The sequence below is a fragment of the Equus caballus genome, chromosome 7 (genome assembly GCF_041296265.1).
Source record: "Equus caballus isolate H_3958 breed thoroughbred chromosome 7, TB-T2T, whole genome shotgun sequence".
NCBI classification, from domain to species: domain Eukaryota; kingdom Metazoa; phylum Chordata; class Mammalia; order Perissodactyla; family Equidae; genus Equus; species Equus caballus.
This window is the reverse complement of record NC_091690.1, coordinates 59,443,738-59,466,228: the sequence shown is the minus strand read 5'-3', so window position 1 is coordinate 59,466,228 and position 22,491 is coordinate 59,443,738. Positions and strand designations below refer to the sequence as shown.

General features: G+C 36.9%; 1 protein-coding gene across 1 annotated transcript in view; it reads left to right on the top strand.

Moving 5' to 3' along the window:
- The window catches only part of TYR (tyrosinase), a 91,926-nt gene extending 82,959 nt beyond the window's left edge, over positions 1-8,967 (top strand). Inside the window, exon 5 of the mRNA XM_001492560.5 lies at positions 8,334-8,967. Within this exon, the coding sequence (XP_001492610.5) occupies positions 8,334-8,560 (227 nt within the window). The 3' untranslated portion in view covers positions 8,561-8,967. The remainder of the gene's footprint in view (positions 1-8,333) is intronic.
- Positions 8,968-22,491: the final 13,524 nt, after the last annotated feature.

The following is a 22,491-nucleotide window of genomic DNA, read 5'->3' as shown; positions in this document are numbered from 1 at the left end:
TCATTATATTCACCTATGATTCATGAAAACGTAAACAGATATGGAAAATAAAATGAACAAATGAATGACATTTACCAACTCCCTACCTCGTGTGCTAGACTTTAGTGACACATAAATGACTGACATAGTTCCACCTCAAGAAGCTCTAAATTCAGTATGGAAGTTAGTATAAGTTAGTATAAGAAAGTATAAAACATCAGGCTGTATTAAGTGCAGTAAAAGAGTCATAAAATCCTACAGGAGCACAGAGGAAACAGCAATGACTTCTGAATAGTTAGAATAACAGAAAGACAAGATAAGGCCTTGAAGGATGAGCAGGGAAGTAGATAGAAAAAGGCAGGGAATATGCAAAACTTAAAAAAACACAATTGGAAAGAGTACAGTGTATTTATGGAACACTGAATTCTCCTATTTGAGTAGTATGAACAATGGAAAACTACACTGAGGAGATAAATTGAGTTGCTTTATAGTAGCTGACACATAGCAAGTATTTTTTATGTGCCAGGAACTCTTCTAGGTGTGCTGTGTGCATTGTTTCCTTTAATCTTCATAACTACCCTATGAAGTAGGAAGTATTATTTCTTTTTCCTTTTCATAGAGGAGAAAACAGAGGCTTAAAGAATATAAATAACTTTTCCCAGGCCATCTAGCTAGTGGCATAGCAGAACCACAATTTAGAACCAATAGGAGAAGCTGTATTTTATCAACCTTTTCTTTTTCCTTAATTTTTAATTTTTTTAATTGCGGTAACATTGGATTGTAACATTATATAGCTTTCAGATGTACATCGTAATATATTTCGAATTCTGTGTAGATTACATCACGTTCACCACCCAAAAACTAATTATAGTCCATCCTCTCACATGTGAGCCTAATCGCCCCTTTTGACCTCCCCCCCTTCCCCCATGGTAACCACCAATCCAACCTCCATTGTTATGCGTTTGTTTGTCGTTGATTTTATCTTCTACTTATGAGTGAGATCATACGGTATTTGACTTTCTCCCTCTGATTTATTTCACTCAGCATAGTACCCTCAAGGTCCATCCATGTTGTCACAAATGACAGGATTTCATCATTTCTTATGGCTGAGTAGTAGTCCATTGTGTATAAATACCACATCTTCTTTATCCATTTGTCCCTTGATTGGCACCTAGGTTGTTCCAAATCTTGGCTATTGTGTATAACGCTGCAATGAACATAGGGGTGCATGTATCTTTATGTCTTTGTGTTTTCAAGTTCTTTGGATAAATACCCATCAGTGGGATAGCTGAATCATATGGTAGATCCATTCTTAATTTTCTGAGGATACTCCATACTGCTTTCCATAGTGGCTGCACCAGTTTGCATTCCCATCAGCAGTGTATGAGGGTTCCCTTCTCTCCACATCCTCTCCAACATTTGTTGTTTCCTGTCTTGTTAATTATAGCCATTCTGACCGGAGTGAGGTGATACCTCATCGTAGTTTTAGTCTGCATTTCCCTGATAGCTAATGATGTTGAACATCTTTTCATATGCCTGTTGGCCATCTGTATATCTTCATTGGAGAAATCTCTGTTCAGATCTTTTGCCCATTTTTTAATTGGGTTGTTGGTTTTTTTGTTGTTGAGATGTATGAGTTCTTTGTATATTTTGGATATTAACCCCTTATCTGATATGTGGTTTGCAAATATCTTCTCCCAGTTGTTAGGTTGCCTTTTCATTTTGTTGATGGTTTCCCTTGCTGTGCAGAAGCTTTTTAGTTTGCTGTAGTCCCATTTGTTCATTTTTTTCTTTTGTTTCTCTTGCCTGGTCAGACATGGTACTTAAAAATTTGCTGCTGTGGGGCTGGCCCTGTGGCCGAGTGGTTAAGTTCACGTGCTCCGCTGCAGGCGGCCCAGTGTTTCGTTGGTTCGAATCCTGGGCACAGACATGGCACTGCTCATTGAACCACACTGAGGCAGTGTCCCGCATGCCGCAACTAGAAGGACCCACAACGAAGAATATACAACTATGTACTGGGGGGCTTTGGGGAGAAAAAGGAAAAAAATTAAAAATCTTTAAAAAAAAAAATTTGCTGCTGAGACTGACATCAAAGAGCATACTGCCTATGTTTTCTTCTAGAAGTTTCATGGTTTCAGGTCATACATTCAAGTCTTTAATCCATTTTGAGTTGATTTTTGTGCATGGTGTAAGGGAATGGTCTACTGTCATTCTTTTGCATGTGGCTGTCCAGTTTTCCCAACACCATTTATTGAAGAGACTCTCCTTTCTCCATTGTATACTCTTGGCTCCCTTGTCAAATGTTAGCTGTCCATAAATGTGTGGGTTTATTTCTGGGTTCTTGATTCTGTTCCATTGATCTGTGTGTCTGTTTTTTGTGCCAGTACCATTCTGTTTTGATTACTATGGCTTTGTTGTATATTTTGAAGCCAGAGAGTGTGATACCTCCAGCTTTGTTCTTCTCAGGACTCTTTTGGCTATTCGGGGTCTTTTGTTGTTCCATATAAATTTTAGGAGTTTTTGTTCTATTTCCGTGAAAAGTGTTGTTGGAAATTTGGTAGGGATTGCGTTGAATCTATAGATTGCTTTAGGAAGTATGGATATTTTAGCTATGTTAATTCTTCCAATCCATGAACTCGGAATATCTTTCCATTTCTTTGTGTCTTCTTCAATTTCTTTCAACGTTTTATAGTTTTTGGTATACGGATCTTTGACCTCTTTGGTTAAGTTTATTCTTAGGTATTTTATTCTTTTTGTTGTACCAACCTTTTCTTGTCCTTTGGGGAATTATTAGTTGAACAGATATGGGGTTTATTGGCCTGTTTTGCTTTATCTGAAGATCATAGCCAGTGGAAGGAATACTAAAGTGGCTGGCAGAGGCATTCAGTTCTTGAAAACCTTGAGATTACTGAGAACAAAGGATTTTGCAAATAATGGAGGTGTGGCAAGGGGAGGGGCTTCCTGTGAGTCAAAAAAAGAGGGAGTATCAACAGGTTTTTCCTTCCTCCTATAAACACCCTACATTAAAAAAGGAGCATATTGGTAACAATTTTTCAAAGATTCATCATTGGGATTTTATTTCTATTTCTCCATTTGTCAAACTATCAGATATGAAATAATTTTATAATATTCATAGTCGTGCTTAATCCCTGCTTTCTTAGAGTCGCATGGTAATTTTTCTGTGTATGAATCTTTCTCCTCTCCACCTTGGCTGTGAGTCCTGTAAGATCAGACTTGATATCTTGCAAGTTTCTCTATTCTAAGTACCAAATGGTATCTGGTGTGGGGTGAAATCAATGAATCAATATGAGAGCAGGTGATGGTTATCATGAAAGGTGGTATCTCTTAGCCAATATAAGTAAAGCTTGCTAGAAAGATCACTCCTTTTAATACCCAGGTCATTTTAGATATATATTTTAAACATTTTTTTCAAGTCTTCTATCAAACGAGCTATTTTCTAGGTGGTTTTATTGATTTATTTACTCTTTCTACATATAAATGTTTAATAACTACCTTGAACAAGATGTTGTCTTAGATACTATGAATACATTGATGAACATGTAGTCTCTCTTTTCACAGAGCTTACATGCTAATAGAAGAGAAAGGCTTTAAACAACTCCTAACCCAATGACTCATTTATTTAAAGATGTGGCTATCTCTAGGGGTCAATGAAGTGATATTTCAGAGGATATCAGTATGATAGGAAGAAATAATTGTTTGAAAAAAGGGTCATGATTGTGGATTTTGGCCATATTGTCAGATCAATGGAAGCCATTGATGAATTTTAAATGGATGATGCTCAAATTTGAGTTTTCAGAAGATTACTCTTGCTGCAGTACATAGAAAATTTTGTAGCAGTTGCAAAGCACATTCAGAGATCGGCTGGTGAAAATGCTATTGCAAATGTCCAGGAGACAAGTGAAGGTAGTTTGGATTGCAGTGGTGATGGTAGGAAGGCAGGCAGAAGCATGAAAGAATCTGATGTTATTTTGAAGACAAAATTTACAAAACTCAAAAAATGATTTATATACTGAGTGAGAAAGAGAGAGACGTTAGGGATGCCTTTAGGCTTTCTGGCCTGTGAAAATGATGAATGGTTGTACAGCTCGCTGAGACAGTAACAATAGGAGCAGGGCCAGACCTGGGAAGACTCTCATGGCTGTTTTTGTTACATAGAGTAATAGGTGAAATGAAATATTAGGGTCAATATGTCTCTGGGGCAGTTGGATAGCCTTGACACTCAGAAGGGATTCTGGCCCGCAGATACTAACGTGAGAGACATCAGCATATAAATGGTCATCTCTGCTAAACTTCACCATCCTGTGTAGTAGTGATTTTTATTGTTTTATAGGTAAGTAAGTTGAGAATCAGAAAGATAAAGTGACTAGTCCTAAACCACAAAGCCAGTAAGTGGCAAATATTGAATCCCAAACTAATTCTCTCTCTGTTACTCCACAGAAGAGCGGGGTCTCTTTAGTCCTTGTACGTCTTCCACATATGGTCCAGCTCATTGTTTCTTCCCTAGTGTCCAAATGGGTACTTTTTACTGAAAAGCCAACAAAAACCATTGGATGAGAGAAGGGAGAGGAGGCTCAAAGAATCACATTAAGGGCTTAAATGCATTTATTATTTATTTCTAATTGATTTTTTTAAATGAAATTGATTTGAAATATTTTATCTATTTAGAGCACTTTTCATACAGCTGTGAATCTACATAGTTAATTTTAGAGAAGTTGACTTTAAAATAAGCAAGAGCAATTGCTTATTTTCTATTTTATGAATTATTCTGTTGTTGCTTCTTTTGTACTTTCAAGGAGTTTAAAATTTATCTCTATTCATTGCTAAACTTTAAGCTCATTAAAAAATCCTTAAAAATTTCTTGATATGATTTAGTTTAAGCAGCATTATTCATCATTCAGGTACTCATTTTTGAAATTACTAAAGTGTTTTCTGTAAAAGAGAGCTGATGTCTGGCATTTGTCAAGCACTTTCTCTTATAATCGAATTTAGTGATGTTTTAAAAAACTGAGCAGCAGATGATTTTCTTGCATGCATAACTGATTAAAAGATGAGAACAAAAAGCTTCGGCAATGAAGAGCTGTGTCCTCAATGCCGCCGGTAAATGTAATCCTGCTTTCTGCATGGTACTGCTCTGTTGAGAGCTTCCTTCTTCCCATATATTCCAAAAGACCTAGACATTTGGTTTGAAAAATGAGAAGGTGCAGCGTGTTCACAGTAACTGGAGTGTCTCATTCTACAGATGGGGATTTGATGAGGCTTCTGTCATTCACAGATTTGTTCGATAGCTGTGCTTGGCTGTGAGTAGACACAGGTGCATAGGGCTTTTGCCTGGGAGGGCTTGCCATCAACATCACACACTCCAGTTCTAACTCATTCTTCTCCTCAGTGGGATAGTCTTCGGGGATCCCTTCCCTGACTCCCCAGAATGATATTGGAGGTCTTTTCCCCACGATCTCATTGTACAGTTTACATCCTTTCATTGCAATAGCATTACTCTTGAAATAATATGTTTGCTTGTCAGTCTCCTCTTCCAGTTATTGTTTCCTTCAGGCCAGGGACTCTGCTTACTTATCTTTTTCCCTGTAGTGCCTCTACCACCACCTGGCATGTAATATGTCTCAGTGAACATTTGTTGAATGAATGAATGAATGAGTGAGTAGAAGATGAAAGGTAAAACAATAATACACAGTACTTGATCTCAAGAGTTTGTGATCAAGCCTGAAAAGTAAGACATACATGTATATAATTATAACACATAGACAATTGTGCCCAGTGTCACAAGGGAAAAAAGAAAGAAATAGTCTAAGAATCCAGAAGAGAGAGCTGAACTGAACCAGAATCAAAGCATGTTTGAAAGAGAAAAACTTTTACTGGAAGCTGGTTCAGTTGAAATATTGATAAAATTACCATGGAATAACAAAAATCAAAATAGTTATAAATTGCTTTCTATATGCTAGGAATTGTACCAACTCTATACATACCTGGTCCAGTTTAAATGTTATAGGCAAATTTTGTATGTTACAGATTCCTAATTCATTAAATTAGGATAATGGTCCCTAACTAACTCATGTGTTTGTCATGTGGATAAACGGGCATGTGATTTGGAAATGATAGAGCACAAAACCAATAGAAGACTATATGATTATTCTGAAGAGAAAGAGTAGCAAGAAAAATGAAACTTTAAGTAGGTAAAGATGATAGAAAAATTATGATAGTAAGAATAATTTAAAGGAACAGTGTTGGGGTTCAAAAGCAGATAGCTGAGAAAAAAGTCTGAATTTGTTTAAAGCTATTGAGAAATATAGAGAGTGTTTCAAAGAAGACAGTCCGTTGGTGACAGTAAAAACTGAGATCACTTGGAATGAACTGCAACAGAGAAACAGAGAAACTATAAGAGATATTGGAGAGCCGGACAGACATAGAAATAGTATTGAAAATTGTGACTTGAGCTCAAGCTGAGCTTTGAAACAATAAAGGACATCATACTTATTATGTAAACTCTATGTAATTTGCATTTTTAAAAACAAGCAAGTTGGATGTTTTGAAGTGACTAATAGCACTATAAACTAGGCATTTGTAGTCCCATTTTCAAAATATTTTTTACATATATTAAAAACAGTAACTTTTATGTTTGATGGAAATAATTTTTCATATTTTTAAATTTATTTTTAATTTTAGCTTTGTTGGCTGTCATTGTTTAGATTTAAATTAATATTGTTTAAAGTTATAAATCATTTTATTTATAATTTATTTAATAATGTTTATCCTTTGCAAGTTATTGCCCCTTCCTGACGAAGAAAAACACTAAATTTCAGTATTGTTCAAATTATGCTTAAATGAGTTCTAAGAATTTTAGGTATCTTAGTGAAAGCTGGCAGAAAGATGGTACCAAGGACAGAAGAAGAAAAGCTAACAAGAGAAATGGAAAGGGTGTTAGCCCTGTAGCCTTACTTAAGCCAGGGAAACGCCACTTTTATCCTCTTTGAATGAATATTGGACTTGAATATAAAATTAATTTTTAACAAGTTCTCTGGTTAAAAACGAGGAACATTCCTGCTTTAATTGTCCTGAACATTAGTGAATTAATGGTGAACAGTGAGACTCTCATTTTAAATTTTACTCCATGTCACTGTTCTTTCCAAGACATTTTTATTAAATAAATATTCCTTTTCTCCTTGGCTTTTGCATCTCATTTTTATTATATATGAAGTTTACCTATAGTTATAATTCCAGAATATCCTAAGGTAATTATTCTACTCTATCTCTTGTTGTTTTTATTGTTGTTAGTGCAGTGGAGCTGATTCTGACTCCTAGTGACCCTGTGTACAGCAGAGCAGAATCCTACCTGGCCTTTTTGCGCCATCCTCTCATCTTCCGGTGCTGTATCAGACAGTGCACCTCTGCTACTCATAGGTTTCTCATGGTCAATTTTCCCAGAAGTGGGTGGCCAGGTCCTTCTTCCTAGTCTGTCTTAGTCTGGAAGCTCCACTGAAACCTGTTCACCATGAGTGACTCTGCTGGTATTTTAAAGACCAATGGCAGAGCTTTCAACATCACAGCAACACACAGCCACCACAGCATGACAACCAACAGATGAGTGGTGTGGTTCCCTGACTGGGGAAATGAATCCGGCCCTGCTGGTGAGACCGCCAAATCTTAACCACTAGACCACCAGGGCTGGCTATAAATAGTGAAGCGTACTTTAAAATCAATCAAAAGAATACAATAAATTATTAACTTCAAGGCAAAATAATGTAAGAAAGAAAATGTAATCATAGCATAATATTTGCTTCAACTTTGAATAATATTTATATACTAAAAATAATGAAACTCCTATATGTGGATTTGACCCCAAATCATGATATTATTATACTGAAAAGATCAAGGAAAGAAAAGGGGTTATAAGAGAGCTAAAATCATTATTTATATATGAGGAACTTAAGATATAAACTTGATGAATTAAGAGATAGTAATATTTGCTTATTATTTAGAAATATGGAGACAATTACCAGAATAAATAGCTAAAAGAGTTACAGTAGCTAACTTGGGGGCAGGCGCTGAATAATTCACAGATCAGATATTATCTATAAACTTCAAAAGATCTCAACAAGGTGGTATCATTTTCCTATTTTCCTGATGAAGAAACTGAGGATTAAGAGTATTAGGTGTAACTTTCCCAAGTTCTTTCAGCTAGTAAGTAACAGAGCTGGCATTCAAACCCAAGTGTCTGCCTCCAAAGTATTATGAAAGTATAATGATGATGACAATGATGATGATGATGGTGATGGTGATGACGATGATAGTAAAAACATTGGGATGTCTTTCTCTTTCAGATCCAGTCTTTTTTCAAGATTACATTAAGTCCTACTTAGAACAAGCAAGTCGGATCTGGCCATGGCTCCTTGGGGCAGCTCTGGTGGGATCTGTACTCACGGCTGTGCTGGGAGGGCTCACTACCTTGTTATGTCGTCGCAAAAGAGGGCAGCTCCCTGAAGAGAAGCAGCCACTTCTCATGGAAAATGAAGATTACCACAACTTGTTGTATCAGAGCCATTTATAAAAGGCTTAGGCGGTAGAGGAGGGCCAAAAAGCCTGCCTTCACTCTAATTCAAAGGATGTGCAAATTCCCAGGAGAGGTCTCAACCCAGATGCCTGGTATTTGTCTGTGCAGACCGCTATCGGAGTTGTAATCTAATACAGTGTACCCCTCCTCCAACTCAGGTTAAACACATCTGTTTTTGCCTTGTTCTTTTTTCCTTCATCTTTTTGACAGTTTTCCTCAAGCTTATATTTCCAGGGAAGGATGCCAGTTGGTAATGAGTAACTGCTGCTTGTAGCTGAATAAAAGTGCTCTCATAAAATGTGGGAATCATTTTGATTTTTTCCTTCTGATTGTTCAATGACATATTTCTTTTTTATTATCCTCTTTCTTTGATTTTAATAAAATAGTAACAAATTTGCACTGACTCCTTTGAGCTTAAGAAATACATTCTTATTTTTCTCAGAAAGCATAATGTTTCCCTTATATTTTACATTCCTGCTCCAAAATGTGTCGTGGACTTCAAATAGAAAACAACCTCCAGCTCTTTCCTGCCGTAATCCTGACTATATGTGTGAAGGTCACTGAAAACAGGGGCCCCGCCCCTACCACAAGCCTGGCTAAGTGCCTGTCTCAAGGTGTGCTCTTTAGACATGTTGACAATGACAATAATAATCCTATTAAGAGCTTTTTTTAATCTTCTAAGAAGAATTTTATTTTATTAGAGAATATTTAAAATGCTGCAAAACATTTGAAGGTGGAGAACAGTTATGCAAATATTGGCCTGTCTGCAGTTCTAGCAAAATAGCTTATTTCTATTTTTCTTGGCTATAAGACCCTAAATTAGGATGTCCAGGTAATCTTGCTACTTGAATTTTTGGGTCTTGTTGAATTTCTAAAAATAGTCCAGTTGATATTACATTTGTTTTATACCTATGTATAGTATAAAAGACTAGGACCAGGGTTGGAAGTTATAGGGGACTCTTTTTCGGTCCAATAAAAGAAAAAAACTATCCAATACTCTGAGCTTTCCAAAACCAAAATGGACATCCTTGGAAAATGATAAGTGGTTGCCATTATAATTCTTCACATTTAAGTTGGATGGCTAATTCGACTTGCATTCTATAAAGAGAATTTAAGTATCGAGTCTATAGTAACACGTGTTTAAATTGGCTCAGGACTCTTAACAACTGCTCCTTTAGAAGCAAGGCCAAGCATGCTCTATAAAACATCCCTGTGATTCTGGCACAGTATTTCAGTGTGTTTCACCAAATTCCAGCGTTCACCCTCTCGTCCAAACTCATTCTCTGTGTCCTGATATCCTCAGACTCTTCAGTTCCCTTACGCTTAGTTTGTATTTGTCAGCTCAGTGTTTTCAAATGTGTACTTCAGTTTGACTACTTGATTTATACTTCCAGTTTCATATCTCAACACTGTCTTTGCACTCTCTCTTAATGCCGTGCTTTAAAGACAGACTTGACCAGTCGAGGCTCCCAGAAACCTGCCTGGGCCTGACACCTGAACTTCTACATCTCTGGGAGGGTATTTAAGAGGACACTCATGATTTCTATGGTACCTTGCAGCTAAAATATTCTACAACTACTGTAAGGTCTGAAGAGTAGTGTTCAGATTGCTTATGAATGCATTTAAAAATGAATTGATTGAAAAATTTGCCCTCTTGAAAATGTCTTTATCTAGAAAAGACTGACCTAAAGTCAAGATCACGTAACCTTAAAGGGTTATATTTCATTTAGTCCCAGTCTGACTTTCAAAGAAAAGCAAAAATCATCCTATTGTACGCATTAGTCAAATGATTTTGGCTAATTTTCATCTAGAATAAATAGAAATTTACAATTATTGCTGAAGTAATGTCATTGACTCTCAGAAATTACTAATAGTTTACAAACTCAGTTGTAGAGCAGCATTTATCTTCTAACTCCCATTAGTTGTCAGACTTATTATTTGCTAGCTTGTCTACTTTCTGTTGCCTAGTGGAGAAAATTCAGGCAAGGGATGGAGAGCAGCAGAATTATTGACACACTGCGTCGGGGGGGGGGGGGGTCTGTGGGACTCGAGGGCAAATACTAAGGGTTATATCCTCATCTTGGCACATAACCAGAAAAAAAGATTTAAGATAAATTAGCAATGGCATCTGAGGACTGGATTCAATTTAGTTGGGAATTAAAACTAGTAAAACCGAGAGCAAGGAGTGGAAAAAGGAATTTGGATAATGGTCCGTAGAAGATTCTGGAGAAGCAGTAACAGTGATTGTGATTGCCTTTAGTCTGATCTCAGAATGCAAAACAATTACTTAGTTAGGTTTGATTTGAAGGCAAAATTTTATTCCAGGTGGTATTTTAAATTGTTTTTACAAAGCATCTTGAATAAAAAGTTCACCCAAGGAATTTTCATTATTACTGACAAGAACCTGTATAAAGCCATTATTTTCTTTATCATGAGGCAATTCCCTCCTTTATTACTGCACTTCAACACAGAATATTGTTTTGTTCCTCTGGAGGCTCAAGGTATCTACTTGGGTGGCAGCAACATCGGTGATAAAACCACCACCACATTGATTCCATGGTTTTCTCAATAAGGTACCAAAATTACATGACTGATATTTCAAGATACCTGGCAGTTTCATTAAACTGTAATCAACATTATATTCTGTGGCATTGTCTTATAGTATGGCTTTTATAAATTGCTTCATTTTTAGCTCTGCTTTTTTCCATTGCTACGTTATGTCACATTTTGCTACAGAGAATGTAATAAGCAGCTGCCACTCTTTTTATTCTTCTTTCTGTCTTATTTTTAAAAACATATTATTTTTAGTACCCAACCTTTCCAACAAGTCAAATATATAGTGCTCCATCTGTAGAAATGAATATGTGATGGCTACAAGTCATTTCAACCAATGTCTCTAGCAGGCTGACGACTGGCATTGATTGTGAATGTTTTTAAATAGCCTTTTCCTTGCTTATATGGGCTTTGATTTGTAGGAACAGTTTTCTTTGCCATCATAAAAAGGGACTCATTGGGGCCACCTATTGTGAGCCTATGCTATTTTGTAGGGCATGTCAGTAGAACAAAGTTCCCTCCCTCTTCTGATTAGACTCCTTCTGAAAAGTGCTGAAATGCAAGTAAAAAGAGGGTTTTTAAAACATTTTTTGCTGCTTATTTTCAAAAGCATTTGCTAGTTTGTACAATGTAATGGATATACAGTTGCCTATAGGAACCACTGGAGGCCTTAAGGGCTTCAAACCATTCAGCTGTTTAAAACTATATAGGAATAATTTAAGTATTTTATTTTAAATAAAAGTCGTATTAAAACTTTATGTAGCTCAAGTTTATCCAATTGTTTTATGAGTTCGTTTCTTAATAGCAGTTTAAGAAATTATTCTTGTAACTTCATGTTAATCTACCCATTCTTGTATGTTTTATCATCATGGTCATAGTGATTTCCAATTTCTTATTTAAAAATAAGTAACAAAGATGTTACAATTTAATGAATATTTATGATGTTTCAAGAACTGGGCTAAGCTCTTCACATATGTGAACTCATTTAATCTTCATGTCATCAATACGGGGGTAAGTATTATTTGTGTTTTCAAATCAGGAGACTGTAGCTTAAACAGGAGACGAAACTTGCCCAGGATTTGAATCCAGTTCTTCCTTCATAATTATAAGTTTCAATGTTGTTTGTTATTCAACTATGTTGATGTGTCATAACTTACCACTTCCTTGCTACTGGACATTCAGGTTTTATCTAGTTTTAAAACTGCATTTAGTGCTGTAAGGAATATTTTGGTGCATTTGCCATTTGATCTCTCTGAAATTATTTTCCAGGAGCACAGTCTCTGGCATCAAAGCACATGAATAATTTTACGACTTTTCCAATGGATTGCCACAGTGCTTTTGCAAAGGGTTGCATGGATTTAAAAATGCAGAGTTTCTACCGACTGGGCTAGCTGGCATGCGCTTCTCCTTAGATTCTGTCAAGGAGGCTCTCCGGCTTTCATATTTCAATGTAAATTGTAGGTTCATTGGCTTTCACAATTCACCTTAAAATAATTACCCCCAGCCGTTCAATGTCTTTTTTCAATGTATCAATGGCGCTTAACCAGAGCCATTTACCTTGAACTTCTCAAACCTCTAGGTTCCTCTTTAGTTACAGGTGGATCCCATTCTACTATTAGACTATTCCAGGTGAAGTTTGTAACAGTTGCTCACTACAGCATGCTGGGAGTTATCAACACTCTACCATGACTAGCAATGGAGTCTTCATTGCCAATTACCTGGTAGGTTATCCAGCAGCAAGATCTACTTCATATCTTGCTTCCTAAGACCACTTCCGACATCAGATGTCAGCTTTTGTTTCCCCAGAGGTCTCAGCTGACTCTACGCCTACTAATGCTGGGAGAGTACTTTAGAACTGTCCCACATCCAGGCAAGAAATTTCAGCTTTTGTTTTTCCACCTTGTCTAGTCATTGAGCTGCCCCGGGAAAGGAGGTGTAAACTGGGCAAGAGATTCCCTTCTGTGAGCACAATGGCTGGAGAGGGACTCAGCTATGTGCAATCAGCAGCCAACACTTGACAGTAGCTGGGGAAGTGAGTGCCTGGGTCCTGAAGTAGCGATCTGTTCATCAGCACAGCATCCACTACACGCAGAGACTCCTATCTTCCCATTTTACTTTCTTATTGTCTCCTTTTCCAAAATTTCTGCAATTATTGATGATTCTCAAGCTTATATCTCTAGTCCCAGCTTCTTTTCAGAGTTCCTGACTGATATATCCAGCAGCTTAGTTTTAAAATTTACTTAAATATCCTGCAGGAATTAGAACTTACATTTAAAAATAAGCTCTTAAGATCCTTCTAAAATTTGTTTCTCTTCCAAACTTCCACAAGTTAATAAATGACACTTATACCCAAGCCATTTCTCATGTGAGAAATTTGAAGTTCCATCTAATAAGTCATCCCCCTTTACTCTCCATCTCTGTGTGGTACTCTTAATTCTCCTTTCAATATACACTCTTTGGAACATCTCCACTTCTTTCTAACCTGCCCCTGGGTCACGGTAATCTCTCTATTTCAGTTCTAGTCTAAGCCATCATCATCTGTTGCTGCAGCTACTCCAACAGCCTCTTGGCTGGATTCTACCTTCTTCACTTGCCTGTTTCTAATCCACAGAGGAATTGAAATGGCTGCTTGAAAGTTTGCTTATAACACTTCAGAAGGTTAACATTCCTCTCTGGTTAAATTCCAAGTCCTCAGTAGATGTCTCTGCTTTGGCTGCTGCTTGTCTTTCCAGTCCTGTCTCATGTCGTTCTGCATCTTCCTTGCAGTGCTCTAGCATCACCGACTATTTTTTAGCTCATTGAAAGTGTGATTCTTTCTGCTATCTTAGGACCTCTGACCTCACTCCTCTCTTGCCTCAAATTCCTACTCATATTTTAGATCTCCTCTTAAATGCCACTTTTTCAAAGCAGCCTTCCTAATCTAACTCAGATCATTTCCTCATAATCTCTCATCACGTATTTCACTTTTTCATAGCATTTACCATAGCTTTTCATTACATACCTATTTGTGTACATATAGTTTAATGTATTCCCTTCCATTGAACAATAAGCTCAATGAAGACGAGGCCTGCACTGATTTTCAGATCTTGTATTTCCAATGCCTGGCCCCAAGTAAGTATGTGATGAATATTAAATGGAAGAATGAAAATGAAACTCAACAAAAGTTAGATCTAAGCAAATAGAGGAAAATGAAAACAGAATAAACACACTTTGTGCTTAGGAAATAATAAGGTCGGCCCCATCTGAGCATATCAAGGGCTTCCAAAAAGTTAGGGCTGCTGATAGTTCTGGAAAAAGTCAAGCCTGCATTAAACTAGGTATCACTCCTAATAAAAGAAAATGGAGAGCTGAAGCTGGTAAAAATAGTGACCCTAAGAAGAGAGAAGTACTCACAGAAAAATCTTCAGCAGGAATTAAAAGCAGTAATGACATGATAAATCTGCCAGTGGCTGTATAAGACAGTATTCTTAGATGCAGATGGCAAACATCCCCATTAGGGCTTCCATAGTGTGGTAAATCATGATGAAAAAGCCATTAATGATAGACAATAATGGATTAATTTATAAAAATAGTTTAGTCCAGAATAATTCTTTGTAGAAAGCAATGGATGAAATCATGAGCTGGAATTAGGCATACCCAGTTTGGATTTTTGGAGATACAGAAGTGAATAGACAGAAGTTCTGCTCTTAGGATACTTAGAGTCCAGGAAGAAATGTAAGAAATACTTACATACACAAACTATAAAAGTCACCCTTTGCTTAGGGTAATTGGAGAAGAATTATAGACATTGAAAGATTTGATGGGCTTAATATTTAGAGAGGATTTTATCATATGTCATGTCAGGATCTGAGTGTTTTGTGTATATAATCTCATTTCATTGTCAATAAAATTCTGAGTTTAGTATTATCCTCATTTAAAAGATAAGGAAGCTAGAATGCCAGGAGGCTAAGTAGCATGCCCAAGGCCATGCTGCTAGTGTGGAGTTTGGATCCAAACCTACATCTGGCTCCAAAGGTCATGGATTTTCTAACATACCATGTTAGTATAGCTTATTGCCACAGGTATGTGATTGTGTGTTGTGTGTGAATATATGGTGGTAGCATCAAGAAAAGTTCAGGGAAGAAATGACATTTAAGCCAATCTTTCTGGTTATTCAGATGACTGGTATGTCTTGAATCAGATTTGGAGGCAAGATGGAAAAGCATATCTTTGAGAACTTTGAGTTTGTTTGCTTTTGTAATAACAGAGCTTTTCTAGCAAAGCAAAGGGAAACCCTGCTCTCTTGCTCTTCAAATGGCTATAGGTCACTGGAGTGAGCATCTTGTAAAACTTTTCATTAAGATGCATCCTCAGTTGATGCCTAAAAGAATTTTGAGTGTAGCCATTGATATTAAGTAAAAAAAGAAGGCTGAGTGCTATGGATCCTGAATTTTTTTATGAAAAATGTTTTCAAACATACATGGAAAAATCATTTCTATTATGTAACCTGAGTATCGTTGACTTTAATGCTCCTCTCTATTTTGCCCAATGAATTAATGAACTGGTATTGAGGTTGTAACTACAAGTAGGATGGTGGCCATTAGGAGAAACTACCAAGAAAGATCCAAGAAACTTCAAAAAGGAAAAAATTAAGAGGATTTGGTGGCATAAGTGAAAGAGAGGAAGAATCAAAATTAATACCCAAGTTTTGAAGTCCGATACTGCCTTTTCCCTAACTAGTCAAATAATTAATATATAAGTGCTAAAAAAATAATCTGTTGATCATATAAATTGTTAACTGGTTCCTTCTAGTTTATAATATTTTTTCTTTCTTCAGAACAAGTATTTTAAGATTCTTTCTATGCTTGTAAGTATCTCTAACAAGAGGTACTTGTTATAACTCTTAGTTATAACAATGAGAATTAGATTTAACTTAGCAAATAGTTACTGAAAACCTATTGAGAATCAGATATTTTCCTAGGAACTGGAATATAAAGATGATTAAGACCCTAAGCCTGTGTACTTCATTGAAGAAATGAACAGTTAGTGGAGGTTACAGGCAAGCAGACAAATAACTATGAAATTGTAATAGAAATAGAATCAGCTCACAGCAATATATTAAAACACACTTTCATAAATAAGATCGTAATACAAAAAAAGTAACAAATTACCCATAGTCTGATACCTGACATCTTCAGGTTGGCCTAACTCTTCCATAATAATTACAATAGTTATCTTTTTATCTATTATGTGTTAGACAAAATTCTAAGCACTATTATAATTACTAGTTCTCATACAGACCCTGAAAGTGGACATATTATTTTAATTTTAATAGGAAGAAACTTGAAGAACAGAGATCTGCCCAAAAGTCACAAAACTAGTAAAAGTGTAGGACTAGGACTTTTAATTCATATCTGCCTGCTATATTACTGCTTCCAGAATTCCACACTCATCTTTCTCCATTTATTAGAATTATTATAATAGCATTATTACTCTGTGTCCCTAAATACTTCACATCTATTAACTCATGTAACCCTTATTCTATAGATAAGAAAACTAAAGCTGAGAAAAGTTACAGAAAATTTGCCCAAGATCCCAGAGCTCACATCAGTGGAGGCAGCATTTTAACTTAAGCAGTGTGAGTCCAAAATTCAGGGAGTTTCCCTAAAAAGGAATTGTAACCATTACATCATATGGCCAATTCTGGAATTCTATTAAGTCCAGAAAGACACCAAGCTGTGAAATCAGCTGAAATAAATCATCAGCCTTCATCTTGACAGAACTTAAAGGCTCCTTGATAAAGTATAATACTAAAAATATGACACCTCATGAGGAATGGAATCAGCATCACTGTGCCATGAATTGATTTTGAAACTGCTGTCTCAGGTATGGTGATTCTTCTGTATTGAAATAAACCAAATATTGGTGGGAAAACTTGTCACTGGTGATTTTCAAAAGTGTAATTAGGGGCCAAGCCCATGGCATAGTGGTTAAGTTTGGCACACTCCGCTTTGGCAGCCTGGTTTCAGGGGCCTGGATCCCAGCTGTGGACCTACACTACTTGTCAGACATTCTGGGGCAGCAACCCACATATAAAGTGGAGGAATATTGGCACAGATGTTAGCTCAGAGCTAAACATGCTCAGAAAAAAAAAAAAAAAAAGTGTAATTAAAAATGACTGATGAAGTAAAGTTTGTTTTTCCTGGAAATATAACCTGTTCTGTAGGTTATGGTTGGTATTATGAGATTCAATGGAAAGTGATGGGCTGGAGAATGCTGGGAAGACAATGAAGAAAAAAGGGAATATCTTAGAACAGCGAATCCTACCAACACAGACCACACTCACCACATCCACTTAAGGAAAATGTGAGAACAGACAGGTTGGAAAAGAGGATGAGTAGAAAAAGGAGAGAAACAGATGAGGAGTATTAGAGGTTTAGGTGCTATTTTAACAATATTTAACAAAAGAGATCAAAGATTGTCTGAATCCTGCCCTGCCAATACCTCTGTTTCATGTCAGGTACCTCTTATTTTCCTTGTTTCAGCTATTGTATAAGAGGCATATACAATAAACAATAAGCAAGGGGGAGAGAAAGCGGTATTAGTAACTGGGCCAGTGTCTAATCCCAAATTGGGGTTCTCTAGTAAAGCTAGGCTGGTGCATGAGACTTAAGCAATTGTCCCAAATGGAGCTTTCAACAGTTAGTAAAGGATGACTCCAAATCTGGGGCACTTATTGCCCTTAGTCTGTCAGGTGGAGAAAAGAAAGCAAAGTGAGAAAAAAAGCGCAGCAAAGAAGACAGCAACCTGCTTTAAGGCGTTCAGCCACATGCATGAAATAGAAGAAATGGAAGAGAGAGCCGAGAGTATGGGATAAGGTCCTGTGTCCACTTACTTGTCTGGCACATAGAAGGACAGTGAGAAAATAAGTTACTAAGAGGCATGCAGGTTGTGTCAGTGGTGCCCAATATGACATAGGTTTGGTGATTTTCTAGGAAGACTCAAAAGGCAGTGTATAGTTGTATTCACAGCTAACATTTGTTAACGCGAAAGGATACAAAGCAAAACCAGGGGAAAGATGTGTGGGGTGAAGTCCGGAGGAAACCAGGCACAAGCTTCCAAGAGTCTTCTCCCAGCGGAGTCATACGAGATACACATAATTTCTCCAGCAGCAACTTGTGACAACCTTTGTGAAATGTTGTCTCCAAGGGCTGCTCATTAGAGACTCAGTGTCCAAGGTTTTAATTGGGGGTCGATCACATAAGCACCCTCTGCCTAGCACTTACCAAAATTCTAGACTCCCAGAAGGAAAGCAGATGTTCAGTATAAAACTTATGGTTTGCGCAAAAGTTTAGCCACATTGAACCACTCTTGTTTATCAGTTGGGGTGGTGGGAACCCTCCTGAAATTGAAGTTCCCAGACGCTGGCTAATGGCTGATCTTACAGCAGGCCTTTCTAGGAAGGATGGCAGTCTCAGGCCTGGCATATTAACTTTTTTTCTGAATACAACTATATGCACAATTTTTCTACACAATAACTACACCTACTAATAAATGTGGGCCAATGAAAATTTCACACTCTATCCGGTCAAATTAGTATTCTCTATCTTTGAGGTGGAAGAAGGAAAAGAATGAGAAGAGAAGAAGACCAAGATGGAGAAGCCTCTCTCTCCTACAGAAAAGCTATTCCAAGTTACTTCAAAACCAGTAGTAAGTGAAGAATAAAGACTAAAGCTACAAAAATGCACAGAATCCTCTTTCCCAGTCACCACTCCTAGGAAAAGTAGATACAGTCAAGCCTGGTTATTCGTGGATTCCTTATTTGCAAATCACCCACTTGCTACGTTTTTTTGGTAACTCTAAAATCAATACTCTATGTACTTTCATGGCCATTTACAAACATGCACAGAGCAACAAAAAGTTTTAGTCACTTTAGGCCCAGTCCCACCTGATGTCAAACAAGTTGTCACTCTGCCTTCTTGTTTCAGCTCTCTTACTGTAATTGTGTCCTTCTAGTGTTCCATTTAGTGCCATATTTTTTGCATGTTTGTGCTTTTTGTTGGTGATTTCTCTGTTTCAAATGGCCCCCAAGCAGAATGAAGTCCTGTCTAGTGTTCCTAAGTGCAAGATGGCTGTGATGTGCCTTATGGAGAACAGACATGTCTTAGACAAGCTTCATTCAACCATGAGTTATAATGCTATTGGTCATGAGTTCAATGTTAATGAATCAATAGTATATATTAAATATGGTGACTTTAAACAGAAACACACATAAACAAGGTTATGTATTGATTAATTGATAAAAATATTGTGATCAGAGGCTCACAGGAACCTAATTGAGAGCAATGGTTCATTAATCACTCAGTCAGTGTGTGTGGCATCTCTATAGAACAAAACTACCTGAAAAAACAAGACTCATCTGTTCCTGGAGCATCACTTCATGTACAAATAAACTCTATTTATCAGCCTACCATAAAGACACCTCGTTCCATATGTGAGTGATGGGAAGCTATAGCGGCCATGGGCACAGAGGTGCCATGGCTGGGCAGGGCCAGTGCATGGATGACTCCCCTAAACCCTGAAACAAAGGAAAACTCAGAACCAAGGATAATAGATTAATCAGGGGCTGAATGGGCAAGAGACAGAGGCAGAGCCTGAGTTCACCCAAGAACCCAAGCAAATAGGCTGTGCTAAGAATAGCATAGAACTCCATGGTTCTAAGGTCTATAGCTGGGTGAGGAAACAATAGGGAAAAAAAATGAGCGTCCTGGTAAAGGTTCTGGGTTAAAGCTGGGTTCAAGGAAACAGGTGAGGAATGGAAGTTATATTAGACAACTGAAAGGAGAAGTCGTCCTAGTACAATTTCAGAGGATGGCTGTGGCTCCCAGGGCTTGGAACAACATCTCTGTTACTGACAGATAAAGGTTGAAGGATAGGACCAACAGCAACGAAGGACAAAGCTTAACAAAACCTACATAGTTGTAACACATCACAAGACATGTTGTTCCATCATCTTTGGAAGGCCAAAATGTTTTTTTCCACAAGTATCCCATTAGAGATTTCAAAATAAATAATTAACCACTTCTCACCACCATCATAAAAGAAACCCAAGGAAAATAGACAGCTATTTTAAAAACTCGAAGTCTGAATTTGTTTACTAATCAAAATCTCCCACCAAAGTCTTCTGTCAAAATAAACCTGAAACAATTTCAGAAATCACCTTGTCAAAATGCACATAAGGTGATTTTTAAATCTGTCACAATTAACAGTCATTCTAACTCAAAAAGTATTTTTCACACAATACCTTGGGTCTATATCTGAAATGCAAAACCAAGTTTTGGATATGTGCTTCCATCTCCCAGTGGGTGACACATTTATCAGCAAGCTGACAACATGGCCTCTGCAACACAATCCACTTAAAAAGATTTCTTATAGATTTCATTGCCTAATAAAAAGTCTGACGAGAAACTTTTACTGTCAGACATTTTCATATTTTTGAGTTCTGGCAAACACATTTCTGACAGCAGGGTAATCAATGTGAACAAGGGAAAGCATTTTAGAGGAACTTTTAATCTTCAGAATTGAGATTTACATCAAAGTCTCCTTGATTTGTGCACCCCCAAAAACATTTTTTCCCAATTATCTTTTGTGTTCTTCCAACACTGGCTGCTGCTAATGAGTAATTTTACAACAGTAATGCTATTAAAGCATGCACTCATGACCCCATTGTGACACAAAGCAAATAATGCACATAGGGAATGCAAGCACATAACTGCTAATCTTACCTTTTAAATGCATCTGAACTTGACCTATTGAAATACCCATTACAGAATGCATGACAGCTTGGCAAAATACAAGAGGAAAGCAGATTCTTTGAAAATAAATCACTTGAAGAAGTGCAACGTGGTAGGAATTGATTGAGAACAATGCGGTACCACATAGCGAAGTAACCTGCTTCAACCCTACAAATAAGTCACCACTCCTAAAAGCTCTATAAATTAGAGCACTGTGACATCTGATTTGACCCATGAATGCCCTTTAGATTCGAGAAAACAATAAATAACAGTTTAATGGAAAGAACATACATTGAGAAATATGGAGAGTAGAATGTCTTTTACTCTGAAGCAAATATCTTCATCCTGCTGATGCAAGAAGGCTTCCCAATTTTGTGTACCTTCCTAGGCATATCTTCCGACGTAAAAGGGACCACAATCATCTATACTGAAGCATTTTTGTCATCCTGGCCACTATCAAATTATAGGTTCACAGGCAACACAGAAACACAAGATGGAATGAATTTTAGAGAAAATTCTGGTCTGCATTTTTCTGATGGGGAAATCATACAGCTAGTTTTCAGGGGGTGCTGAAACACAGGTCTCCAGGACGCAGCTTATGGAAAACTGCTCGTATCTCACCTGTGTAAATGTCAGACAAACCTGTGAGCTACTCTATTACTATTCCTTATTTTGTGTAATGCACAGATTTCCAAAAAGAGAGATGTGATTTACTGGAAAAATAAACAAAATCCTTTGAGCAGGAGTTCCTATATAAAGTAAGTTTATACAGCTGAGTTACAGTATACTCAATGTTTAGGTAAAATTGAAATCCTCAATGATCAAATGTAAAAACTCAACATTGAGACTTCATAATGAACATATTATATTTTATTAATTTTCTGTGCAGGAAAGTAGATATAATTTTGACATCTTAAAATGGTACCAATAGTTCAATGTTTTAATGGGTACAATTATGAGATTTGAGAATAATACCAAAAAACAAATCAACCCAAAAGAAAACCAAGATCCTAAAACCAGCATATTAAATTTAGAGATTCAAATTCTATAATTGCCAATTGCACACCGTGCTGAAATGAAAGTAACAAGAGTGTTGAGAAGCTTGTAATTAGACCAGTTTCAAAGTTTTTCAAAGGAACATTTCTCAAATATTACTTAATATCTTCACAAGCATTTGTGAAGATATTCATTTGGTCTTTCATTAAGATAAAAACAACCCTAACCTGTTCTCAAAATCCTGCAGAAAATTCTTGATTATTACCATCAAAGGTGCACAATTGGTTTCCAATGAGAGGAATTTTAAGAATATTTGTCCAAACTTTATTTGTCTAGCTTTTAAACACCATGCCATGTTCCAAAACAATGAAAGTGTTCTAGAAACATACTATGACTTTACAACAATAAAATTACATATAAAAATAAATGCATTTTTTTCTAATTCTTTACAAGCATTGAATCTGAATTAGTGCTTCCTCTCCAGCATTGTAGAAACTCACACCTCCATTTAGCCAGACAAGAATCAAATGCTACACCTGGATTGCTGAGCATCTCACATTTTGATGGGAGGACTACGCTTCTTCCAATTGCAAACCTGTCACTGCT